Source organism: Carcharhinus amblyrhynchos, chromosome 8, assembly GCF_965287045.1.
Source record: "Carcharhinus amblyrhynchos chromosome 8, sCarAmb.v2.hapA, whole genome shotgun sequence".
Taxonomy (NCBI): domain Eukaryota; kingdom Metazoa; phylum Chordata; class Chondrichthyes; order Carcharhiniformes; family Carcharhinidae; genus Carcharhinus; species Carcharhinus amblyrhynchos.
The window spans coordinates 125,437,236-125,450,259 of record NC_137331.1 but is presented as its reverse complement, the minus strand read 5'-3'; the positions used below and the strand labels follow the sequence as shown (position 1 = coordinate 125,450,259).

The window sequence follows — 13,024 nt, the reverse complement described above, 5'->3', positions numbered from 1 at the left end:
GAAACCAAGCATGCCGAATACCTTCTTCATCACTCTGTCCACCTGCGACTCCACTATCAAGGAGTTATGAACATGTACCCCTAGAACTCATTATTCTGTAACTCTCCCCACTTCCCTACCATTAACTGAGTAAGTCCTGCCCTGGTTCAATCTACCAAAATGCATCACCTCACATTTGTCTCAAGTAAATACCATGTACCATTTGTCAGCCCACTGACCCAATTGATCAAGATTCCGTTGCAATTGGAGATAACTTTCTTCAATATCCACTATGCCACCAATCTTGGTGCCATCTGCAAACTTACTAACAATGCCTCCTATATTCTCATCCAAATCATTAATATAAATGACAAACAACAGTGGACCCAGCACCAATCCCTGAGGCACACCGCTGGTCACAGGCCTCCAGTTTGAAAAACAACTCTCTACACTGTCAAGAAGCCAATTTTGTATCCATTTAGATACCTCACCCTGAATCCTGAGAGATTTAACTTTATGCAACAACCTACCTCGTGGTTCCTGTTCCTACCCCTCATGCTGTACACCTGGATGCCTGAACCTCCTTCCTTGGGTGGTTACATTTCTAAGCGGTGTTTTTAAAAGCTACAGAAGATTCAATGCTCTTGGTAAGAATAAATCAGAAAGTGAGAGTCCAATGGGAAAGGGATGAGGAGCTGGAGGGTAAACTGAGAAGAGAACTTATCACAACAGGAAGACAGAGAGATGCAAAGAGTTTCAGCAAAGAGGAAATATTAATTGCATATTTATTGCATTCATGTCCAACTGCAAACTACATAATAGTGAATATCACGATTTAGATTGCAGCCAGTCAGTAACAGCAGAATCACAGCAGACAAGCTGAGAGCGAGGGCAGAGGCGAGAAAGGGCTGGGGGGGCAAAGGAAGATGTTCGGGGGGGGAAAGAAGGGGACAGGTGGGGGCAAGGAAGGGCAGGTGGTTAGGTAGAGAAAGGGGTAGAGCATGAGATCAAGGGGAAGAGAGACAGAGGGTGAGACTGAGTGCAGTGGGTAGGGAGAACGAGATCAGCAAAATACCGAGCCCCTGCCCCACTCGAAAGGTTTACTTCTGTCCTCCTTGTACAGAAGAAGCGATGCTGCAATCTGTCCGGGGAAGGGGACTCCCTGTCCCAAGTCCAAACACAGTAAATAATCACACTCAGCAGGGTCACGCAGTTTTTAGTAATCAAACTTTTCTCTTTCACAAACACTCATTGTCCAAATTCATGGGATCACAGTTCAAGGCATCAGTGATATTGTCGTACAAATATCAAACCTCCCTCCCTCCAACCACTGCTCAATTTTACCCAGAGGGAGTGGAGGGAGGTGGGGGGCAGACTCAGTCACAGAAATTTCACCAAGAATGGGAATCAACACTCTGATCCAGACTTCACTCAAGCTCAGAAATCAGGAAGATCATCAACATTCAGAGGTGGAAAGCAGCTGAGACCAGGGTGCTGAAGCTTAGAAACTTATTGGACATAGCTAGGGACAATCTCCAATTATCCCAGGACAGGTACAGCACGGGGTTAGATACAGAGTAAAGCTCCCTCTACACTGTCCCCATCAAACACTCCCAGGACAGGTACAGCATGGGGTTAGATACAGAATAAAGCTCCCTCTACACTGTCCCCATCAAACACTCCCAGGACAGATACAGCACAGGGTTAGATACAGAGTAAAGCTCCCTCTACACTGTCCCCCATCAAACATTCCCAGGACAGGTACAGCACGGGGTTAGATACAGAGTAAAACTCCCTCTACACTGTCCCCATCAATCACTCCCAGGACAGGTGCAGCACGGGGTTAGATACAGAGTAAAGCTCCCTCTACACTGTCCCCCATCAAACATTCCCAGGACAGGTACAGCACGGGGTTAGATACAGAGTAAAACTCCCTCTACACTGTCCCCATCAAACATTCCCAGGACAGGTACAGCACGGGGTTAGATACAGAGTAAAGCTCCCTCTACACTGTCCCCATCAAACACTCCCAGAACAGGTACAGCAGGCGGTTAGATACAGAGTAAAGCTCCCTCTACACTGTCCCCATCAAACACTCCCAGGACAGGTACAGCACGGGGTTAGATACAGAGTAAAGCACCCTCTACACTGTCCCCCCATCAGACACTCCCAGGACAGGTACAATATTAGATGAGGAATTGACTCTATATTCTATGTGGTCAGCTTGTGGTGGCCGTCCCCAGATATTGTCTGGATCTGAAATAAAGGGTGGGAAGATTGCCGGGGGTGGGGGTGGAGGAAAGGAGGAGAAGGAAACACTGAAAAGGGGCGTTCAGCAATCAGCGTGTCTGATGAAGATCAGGCGGAATATTGGACAGGTTTCTCTCCATGTGCAATGTAAGAGTGTTGGAAACAGAATCCCCTTTCTCCTGATGTCTGCTTTCCTGGGACTATGGAGGTGGAACGGAGTGGGAGGGAGCGGTTTGAGGGGTTCCCATCCCACCTCCAACCTGCTGTTTAATCCTCAGGCGGCATCTCTTCGTCAGAGACCTGTTGAGGAGAGAGCGTGTGCAGGTTGCTAACTCGGATGCTGGTTATGCTGGGGTTGCTGGACATCAGGTTACTGATTCCGGTCAGCGTCACGCCTGTGCCATCGAGGTTCAGCTGGCTCACCTTGGTCTGGCTGAGGTGTCGCAAGCCTGGAATGCAGAGCACACACACAAAATCACTGGTCTCCCTGGTCTCAGGAATTGTTAAGGCCATCCTCAGGGCCTTCTCACGGGGCTGGGGAGATCAACATTTATTGCATTACCATAGAAACGGCCAGACAAATGCCACCACTTCTGAAGCCCCACAGGATGTTAAACCCACGTGTCTGTCTCTCTTTAGTGTCAATCCCCAACCTAACCTGCTGTTCAACAATTCCTGCTTCCATCTGGGAGTGACTTTCTCCTGCTCATAATCCTTTAGGAAGAGAATTCTTCCAGCTTCCATTCTCAAGCTCTTCCATTTAACCTTGTTCTTAAGCAGTCAATCCAGTAACTTCATTGCTGTGTTAATGTAAGCCTACTTGTGACTAATAAATAAACTTCAAAAATCACTGGAAAATATCAGGTTCCATTAACTCTGCTCAAATCCCTACCTCAGTTTAAATATCTCTTACCATTCCTTAATCTGCCTTTTGTTCTAACATGTGTTAAGAAGCAAGAATTTATAAAAGGCAAATCTTGTTTGATAAAGCATGAAATTATTAAGAAAATTAACAAAGAAATATACTGTGGATAACGAATGTGGATCCCCAAAAACCATGGAAAAGGGTATCACAGAATAGCCTTAAAATCAAAGGAATCAGAACGTAGAGGCAAGATGCAGTGGGTTAGCACTGCTGCCTCACAGCACCAGGGGCCCGGGTTCGATTCCCAGCTTGGGTCACTGCCTGTGCAGAGTTTGCACGTTCTCCCCGCGTCTGCGTGAGTTTCCTCCTACAATCCAAAGATGTGCGGGTTAGGTGAATTGACCATGATAAATGTATGGGGTTTCAGGGGTCGGCTGGGAAGGGTGGGCATGAGTAAGATGCTCTTTCAAATTGGTGCAGACTTGATGGGCCAAATGGCCTCCTTCTGCACTGTATTCTATGGAATTAAATTTTCCCTCTAAGCTCAGGCCATGCTTTTGCTTCTGAGTGTTATGGTCCCAATGCAAGATTCAGTGACCAGTTATTGAGACCGAGTGCCTGGGGGAAGAGTTTCAGTTCAGTAGCAGAAGCCTATGGGGGCAATGAGTGTGGGGGACAGTGGGGGAGTGAGAAAGAGTACCTTGATCAGTGACGCGAGTCCGGCTCAAATTCAGTTTGAGCAGTTGTTTGCAGTGCAGCAGTCCCTGAGTCAGCACAGTGTCACCTACACGGGTCGACGCAAGGCTCAAGACCTGCCATTGAACATTGTGAAAGCAGCAGCGTTAGTTACTCTGCCCCAGCAGTAAATGAACCAGACCTTCCCACAACCTCCCCACCTCCCTCTCTGTTCACTCCCCCCAATCCCTCCCACCCCACCTCCTATGTCCCTCTCTGTTCACTCCTTCCCAATCCCGCCTGCCCCACCTCCTATGTCCTTCTCTGTTCACTCCCCACCGCCCCATCTCCTGCCTCCCTCTCTGTTCACTCCCCACAATCCCACCCACCCCACCTCCTGCCACCATCCCTGTTCGTTCCCTCCCCTTGCTGGACTCACTCAACTCCCCAGGGAGGAGATGCTTTAACTGCTGGATGGACCATGTCAGATCAGAGGCAGACACATTGCAGGAGCAGTAATAACAACATTGAACCAGGCCATTTGGACCAACCACTCTATGCTGCGCACAAACCTCTAACATTAAGTCTTCTTCCTCTATCAACATAATCTACTGCTCCTCTCTCCCTGGTGTGTATCCAGCTGCTCCATCATGATATCTCTGCTATTCAACTCTGGAAACGGGTTTCACAATCTCGGAGTTCCCCATTGAATTTATTTGGGAGCATCTTACATTGATGACCTCAAGTTCTGGCCTCGCCCACAGGTGGAAACACCTTGCCCATGTTCACCTTATCAAACCCACCCCCCCCTACACAATCTTCCTGATTCCAGAGGGAAGTTCCCAGCCTATCCTGTTTTTCCTGACAGTTATTACTTTTCTGTTCAAGCATTTTCCTTCACAGAGGGTGGTGGGTGCCTGGAACTCATTGCCGGGGGACATAGTGGAAGCGGATACAATAGTGACTTTTAAGGGGCGCCTTGACAAATACATGAATAGAATGGGAATAGAAGGATATGGTCCCCGGAAGGGTAGGGGGTTTTAGTTCAGTCGGGCAGCATGTTTGGTGCAGGCTTGAAGGGCCGAAGGGCCTGTTCCTGTGCTGTAATTTTCTTTGTTCTAGTACTGATCCCCTAATCACTCTTCCTGCACCATCTCAGAACCAACCTTGCTGCAAAAGCTCTCAAAGTGACCACCACACAAGGTGCGAGTGAGTAACAGGATCTCCGAGCAGCGGGAAGAGATTGTGCCCCAACCCCCACACATTCCCTCCTTCCTCCCTGACCCTCATCCTCTCTGCCCTCTGACCGACACTCCTCCTCTGCCCCCACATCTTTAGCTCCTCCTCCCTGACCCTTACCTCTCCAACTATTCCCTCCCTCCTGCTCGTCCCCAACCCAGTCCCAACACCGCCCTCTCTCCCCTCAAATACATCCAGCTATTCCTTTCTCCACCGCCTCCTCGTCCCCACCTCTATCTCAACTCCTACCCTTTCCCTTGGGTAGCCACTCCTCTAACCTGCATGCAATCCTTCTACGCTGCACAACATCTTCAAAATGATGACCATGAAACCATTGTCGATTGTTGGAGAAATCCATCTGGTTCATTAATGTCCTTTAGGGAAGGAAATCTGCCATCCTTACCTGGTCTGGCCTATATGTGACTCCAGACCCACAGCAATGTGGTTGACTCTAAACTGTCCCCTGATTGGCCTAACAAGCCATTCAATAGCATCATGCTAATAAGGGTCAGCCTGGCCAGTAGTTCCCAGCTTCCTGACTATTTCCTGCCACGGTGAGTGCATATGTGAGTTCTGTCCCAGACCTGTAAGTGAGGCAGATTCCTGATGCACTGAGCCACTCCCTTGCTGCTGACATTGGTGCGGTCCAGACAGAGTTCCTCCAGATTTGTCAGATGCTGCAGGTGGACTAACCCAGCGTCTGTTATCAATGTGTTACTCAGAGAAAGCTTCGTCAACCTAAACACACACACACAGACAGAGGGCAGCCATTAGCAAGCTGCTGTCTCACAACACACACCATTAAATGCTTCAAAAGTACAAGGAACACATATCAGTGTGCACTCACCACACACACAAGTGCCAGCGTTTCGACCAAGGGTCATCTAGATTCCAAGTTTTGGATAGAGCCACGGTGCCCAGGTCTCCGGCACGGAGTCGGGCTCTGTGGCTCAGAAGGGAAAGAAGAAGAATGGGAGAACAACAGTAGTGGGGGACTCAATAGTTAGACAGGTTGTTCTTTGGACATGAGCGAGAGTTCAGGATGGTAGTTTGCCTCCCTGGTGCTAGGATCCTGGATGTCTCTGAACGGGGAGAGAGCATCCTAAAAGGGGAGGGTAATCAGACAAACGTCATTGTCCACATTGGTACAAATGATGTAGGTAGAAAGAGCAGGCAGGTCCTGCAAGAGCAATTTAGGGAGTTAGGTAGAAGGCCTCTAGGGTAGCAACCTCTGGATTGCTCCCTGTGCTACATGCTGGTGAGGCTAGGAACAGGGAGATAGTGCAGCTGAACATGTGGCTAAAGAACTGGTGCAGGAGGGAGGGTTTCAGATTCGTGGATAACTGGAAGTCTTCCAGGGAGAATGGGACGTGTACAAGAAGGACGGGTTACACCTGAACTGGAGGGGCACCAATATCCTGGCTGGGAGTTTTGCTAGCGTGGTTCAGGTGGATTTAAACTAATGTGGTAGGGGGGTGGGGATCAGAACAGGTCAGCAGGCGTAGAGACTGGGGACGAGCATGGGGCCAAGACAAGGCTACCTAAGAGGAAGAGCAATCTTTGGGGAGGCGGGGGGAATGAACTCAGTGGGCCTGGAGGTCTGGGAGTGCATCTGCTTAAATGCAAGGCGCTTAACAGGCAAGACCTTCCTAGCTTTCGGAGCTCTGTCCCTTCGTCAGGTGAGTGGCAGAGCCCCGAAAGCTAGTGGCGTTTGCTACCAAATAAACCTGTTGGACTTTAACCTGGTGTTGTGAGACTTCTTACTGTGTTTACCCCAGTCCAACACTGGCATCTTCACATCATGACTAGCTGTGTTCCGCAGGGCTCTGTACTGGGACTTCTGCTGTTTGTGATATATAAATGATTTGGAAGGAGGTGTAGCTGGTCTGATTAGTGAGTTTGCTGGAGTTGCAGATGGTGATGAATATTGTCAGAGAATACAGCAGGATATAGATAGGCTGGAAAATTGGGCAGACAAATGGCAGATGGAATTTAATCCAGAAGATGCAAAGTGATGCATTTCGGTAGATCTAATGTAGCGGGGGAACTATACAATAAATGGCAGAACCATCAGGAGTATAGGCACACAGAAGAATCTGAGTGTACAAGTCCACAGATCCTTAAAGGTGGCAGCACAGGTGGAAAAGGTGGTGAAGAAGGCATACGGCATGCTTGCCTTTACTGGACGGGGCATCGAGTATAAAAGTTGGCGTATGATGTCGCAGTTATATAGAACATTGGTTAGGCCACATTTGGAATACTGCATCCAGTTCTGGTCGCCACACTACCAGAAGGACGTGAAGGCTTTGGAGAGAGTGCAGAAAAAGGTTTACCAGGATGTTGCCTGGTATGGAGGATATTAGCTATGAGCAGAGATTGAGTAAACTGGGGTTGTTCTCCCTGGAAAGACAGAGGTTTATAAGATTATGAAGGGTATAGATAAAGTGAACAGTTGGAAGTTTTTCCCAGGTCAGAAATGACAAACACAAGGGGTCACAAATTCAAGGTAAGTGGGGGGGCAAGGTTCAATACAGATATGCAGGGGATGTATTTTACACAGAGGGCGGTGGGGGCCTGGAATGCAAGGTGGCTGAGGCAGACACGCTAGGATCATTTAAGACTTATCTGGATAGCCACATGAACAGACTGGGAATAGAGGGATACAAATGAATGGTCTAGTTAGGAACACATGGTCAGTGCAGGCTTAGAGGGCCGAAGGGCCTGTTCCTGTGCTAAACTGTTCTTTGTTCAAAATTTTTGCTCTATTCTCTCTCCACAGATGTGGGACAAAGCTGTGATTGGTCAGTTTGGCTCTCAGTAAGGGCTACCGTATGGTGTGCCTCAGTGCTTGCCCCGAGCTGGGAATATTTTCACTTGGAACAGCCTGGCTGTTGAAGGGCCCAGAGCGTTACCATCAGTCAGCACTTGCCCCAAGGTCCGAGGCATGTGACTCACACGTGCACCGTTCCAATCGGGTCCCACATTCACAGCTTATTTAGTGAACCTGGCCTGGGGAGGCTGGAAGAAAGCAGGCGAAAGGTTACCGCAGTAATCTGGAGAGATGGCTGATGCCTTGGTCTGTAACCTGTGTGAAGTCAGTGAGGTCAAGCTCCAGCAGTCCCTCCAGCTGAGATAAGAAGTGGAGTCCAGAGTCGCTCACCGTGTGCCTGTCCGGGAGCTTGAGATGAGTCAGATTGAGACCTGGAACAGGAAGTAGAAATAGGGGGAGTGTTATAAAGTCATAGGGGTTTACAGCATGGAAACAGGCCCTTCAGCCCAACTTGTCCATACTACCCAATTTTTTACCATGAAGCTAATCCCAATTGCCCATGTTTGGCCAATATCCCTCTACATACATCTTACCCACGTAACCGTCTGAACGCTTTCTAAAATTGTACCCACCTCTACTACTGCCTCTGGCAGCTTGTTCCAGACACTCACCACCCTCTGCGCAAAAAAATTGCCCCTCTGTATACTTTTGTATCTTTCCCCTCTCACCTTAAACCTATGCCCTCTAGTTTTAGACTCCCCAACTTTGGGAAAAGATATTGACTATCTATCTTGTCTACGCCCCTCATTATTTTATAGACCTCTATAAGATCACTCCTCAACCTCCTACACTCCAGAGAAAAAAGTCCCAGTCTAGCCAGCCTCTCCTTATAACTCAATCCATCAAGTCCCGGTAACATCCTTGTAAATCTCTTCTGCACTCTCTCTAATTTAATAATATCGTTTCTAGTAATAGGGTGACCAGAACTATGCGTAGTATTTCAAGTATGGCCTTACCAATGTCTTGTAAAACTTCAACAAGATGTCCCAACTCCTGTATTCAATGATTTGACCAATGAAACAAAGCATGCTGAATGCCTCCTTCACCACACTATCCACTTGTGACTCCACTTTCAAGGAACTATGAACCTGTACCCTTAGATCTCTTTGTTCTATAACTCTTGCCAACTTAACTGAGATTCTGTCCTGCCCTGGTTCAATCTACCAAAATACATCACCTCTCATTTATCTAAATTAAACTCCAGCTGATATTCATCAGCCCAGTGGCCCAATTGATCAAGATCCCGTTGCAATCCTAGGTAACCTTCTTCATTGTCCACTATGCCACCAATCTTGGTGTCATCTGCAAACTTTACCAACTAAAGGTCCCCTCTACACCAGTCCACTGTCTTCATTATTAAACACAGTAAAAAGTCTGACAACACCAGGTTTTAGTCCAACCTATTTATTTGATAATATACTCACAAGCTTTCGGGGTTAGCCCCTTCGTCAGATGAATGGAGAGTTCTGGCCTCAGACAGAGCATATAAAGCACAGACAGTTTAGAGATTACTGATTAGAATGCGAATCCTTATACCTAACCTGCTGTTCAAGACCTGAAGTGGCTGATAATGTGAGTGGAAGGAGCACTGATCACAGTTTAAAGAGATGTGTATCCACATCTTCATTATTAAACACAGCAGCAGCACAGCAGTGTGTGAAAATTATATCACCTACAACAAATACCCAGCACAACAATGAAACATCAAACCTCAGGCTGCATGTAGACATGTAAGTTACAGAATAAAGCTTCTTCTACATTGTCCCCATCAAACACTCCCACGACAGTTTCAGTATGGGTTTCGATACAGTGTAAAGCTCCCTCTACACTGTCCCAATCAAACACTCTCACGATAGGACTTTAACCTGGTGTTGTGAGACTTCTTACCCCATCAAACACTCCCAGGACAGGTACAGCACAGGGTTAGATACAGAGTAAAGCTCCCTCCATACTGTCCCCATCAAACACTCCCAGGACAGGTACAGCATGGGGTTAGATACAGAGTAAAGCTCCCTCCATACTGTCCCCATCAAACACTCCCAGGACAGATACAGCACGGGGTTAGATACAGAGTAAAGCTCCCTCTACGCTGTCCCCATCAAACACTCCCAGGACAGGTACAGCACAGGGTTAGATACAGAGTAAAGCTCCCTCTACACTGTCCCCATCAAACACTCCCAGGACAGGTACAGCACAGGGTTAGATACAAAGGTAAATGAGTTTGAATGGGCCAGTGCTCAATGGGTTGAGGCTGTCCCAGGTTCAGTTGATTTAAAAAGCTGAGGAAGGTTCAGCACGGTTTCGTGAGGGGTAAGTCCTGCCTCACAAATTTGATTGAATTCTTTGAGGAGGTAACTAAGTGTGTAGATGAAGGTAGAGCAGTTGATGTCGTATACATGGATTTTAGTAAGGCATTTGATAAGGTTCCCCATGGTAGGCTCATGAAGAAGATAAGGAGGTGTGGGATAGAAGGAAATTTGGCCAACTGGATAAGTAACTGGCTGTATCACAGAAGACAGAGAATGGTGGTGTGAAAATTTTCTGACTGGAGGCCAGTTACCAGCCGTGTACCACAGGGATCAGTGCTGGGTCCTCTACCTTTTGTGATTTTTATCAATGACTTGGAAGCGGGGACTGAAGGGTGGGTTAGTAAATTTGCTGATGACACCAAGATTGGTGGAGTAGTGGATGAGGTGGAGGGCTCTTGCAAAAAGACATTGATAGGATGCAGAGCTGGGCCGAAAAGTAGCAGATGGACTTTAACTCTGACAAATGCGAGGTGATTCATTTTGGTAGGACAAACTTGAATGCGGATTACAGGGTCAACAGCAGGGTTCTGAGGAATGTGGAGGAGCAGAGAGGTCTTGGGGTTCATATCCACAGATCTCTGAAGGTTGCCACTCAGATGGATAGAGCCGTGAAGAAGGCTTATAGTGTGTTAGCGTTTATTAACAGGGGGTTTGAGTTTAATAGCCATGGGGTTATGCTGCAGCTATACCGGACGTTAGTGAGGCCACATTTGGAATATTGTGTTCAGTTCTGGTCACCTCACTATAATGTGGAAGCATTGGAGAGAGTGCAGAGGAGATTTACCAGGATGCTGCCTGGTTTGGTGGGTAGGTCTTATGTGGAAAGGTTGAGGGAGCTGGGGCTTTTCTCTTTGGAGCGGAGAACATAAGAACATAAGAAATAGGAGCAGGAGTAGGCCATCTAGCCCCTCGAGCCTGCCCCGCCATTCAATAAGATCATGGCTGATCTGTCGTGGCTCAGTTCCACTTTCCCGCCTTCTCCCCATAACCCTTAATCCCCTTGCCTATCAAAAACCTATCTACCAAAGGAGGAGGATGAGAGGCGACTTAATAGAGGTTTATAAGATGATGAAAGGGATTGATAGAGTGGACGTGCAGAGACTATTTCCTCAGGTGGATGTAGCTGTTACTAGGGGGCATAACTATGAGGTTCATGGTGGGAGATATAGGAAGGATGTCAAAGGTAGATTTTCTACTCAGAGAATGGTTGGGATGTGGAATAGACTGCCTGCTGTGATAGTGGAGTCGGACACTTTAGTAACTTTCAAGCAGTTATTGGATAGGCACATGGAGGGGATAGCTTGATCTTGGGATTGGACATAGCTTGGCACAACGTTGAGGGCCGAAGGGCCTGTACTGTGCTGTAATGTTCTATGTAAGGTGTTGGCTGGGTTATTGCTCAGTGAATCAGTACCAAACCTGAGATAATCTTCAATGTAACATCGCCGCTCAGTGATTGCAGTCCATACACACTGAGTGAGGACAGAGTGGGATGAGAGCTCAGTGCCTGAAGTGAGCTTTCGGTGATCTTGTTGCTATCCAGGTGGAGAGTCTGGAGAGCTGACAGGTCCTTCAGTGCCGAGACATCACATACCTAAAAGTAGAGAGAGATGGCAAAGAGAAGCAACGAGGGTCCAGGCACACAAAGTAACACTATCCCCAACCCTAAAATATGCATTATAACACCACCCCAACACAAATAATCCCTCCCTTCCAAAACACACACTTTAACAGAGCAGGGAGCCCAGGGTAACGACTGGAAGCAGAGAGGCCAGATAAGGATCAGGAATGGAAAGCCCAGGATAATGATCGGGAGAGGATCCTATCTGGTCACCCAATTCCAACCTGGGGCTCCATCAAGAGTCTGTCAAATGTGGATCTCAGTGAAGCCCACCACACAAAGGGGGAAGGAAGTCTGGGACTCTCTGTCATGCTATTTTCAGTTCAACTCCAAGGTTAGCAGAGATTGACAGAACTTTGTCGAGTAAAGGGATTATGGAAAAATAGAGGATAAATGGGAGTTACAAATCAGAATGGCCTTGTCACGTTGTAATGGTCTTCCTCTGCTGAGTTTGCAGTGCACAAGATTATTTGTGATAACTCACTAACCTTGGTGTGTTTGATGCTCAGGAACCGGAGTTGTGGAACAGTTGCGGGTAAGGCTGTCAGCATTGTCTCAGTGATGCCTGTCTGATTCAGACTGAGGTGAACGAGTGATGCAGGAGCATGCGCCAGATAATCCGTCATTCCTGAGTCGCTTACTTTGGTCTGGTCCAAGATCAGGTGAGAAAGAGAATTCAAACCTTAAAGAGAGAGGAATCCAGAAAAACTTCGGGGAATGAAATAGACATTGAAACACCGTGGACAGTGCGACCACTTCAAAACTCATAACCGCTGCCATCAAAAAACAAGGGCAGCAGATACCTGGGAACACCATCACCTGCAAGATCCCTCCTGAGACACTCACCATCCTGGCTTGGGAATATATCACTGTTCCTTCATTGTCACTGGGTCAAAATCCTGGAATTCCCTCCCTAACTGCACAATGAGTGCACCTACACCATATGGACTGCAGCGGCTCAAGGCAGCACCTCTCAAGGATGATGGCCAATAAATGCTGCCTAGCTAGCAACAGCCACATCCCTTGAAAGAATTTTTAAATATCTTTGAAACAGACACCCAAACCCCATGGACTGTGGGAGTATCTACGAAAGATCGTGAATGTAGCCCAATCTATCACACAAACCAGCCTCCTATTCATTGACTCTGTCTACACTTCCCGCCGCCTTGGCAAAGCAGCCAGCATAATTAAGGACCCCCACGCATCCTTGACATTCTCGCTTCCACCTTCTGCCATTGGGAAAAAGATACAAAAGT

At 47.6% G+C, this 13,024-nt stretch overlaps 1 protein-coding gene across 1 annotated transcript in view; it reads right to left on the bottom strand.

The window, feature by feature from the left end:
• Positions 1-747: 747 nt before the first annotated feature.
• Positions 748-13,024, bottom strand: part of LOC145346903 (uncharacterized) — a 42,825-nt gene continuing 30,548 nt past the window's right edge. The window contains exons 12-17 of the mRNA XM_080194779.1: positions 12,257-12,450; positions 11,567-11,741; positions 8,053-8,209; positions 5,593-5,746; positions 3,795-3,906; positions 748-2,678 (exon numbers count right to left, since the gene is read on the bottom strand). Of these exons, the coding sequence (XP_080050905.1) occupies positions 2,497-2,678; positions 3,795-3,906; positions 5,593-5,746; positions 8,053-8,209; positions 11,567-11,741; positions 12,257-12,450 (974 nt within the window). The 3' untranslated portion in view covers positions 748-2,496. The remainder of the gene's footprint in view (positions 2,679-3,794; positions 3,907-5,592; positions 5,747-8,052; positions 8,210-11,566; positions 11,742-12,256; positions 12,451-13,024) is intronic.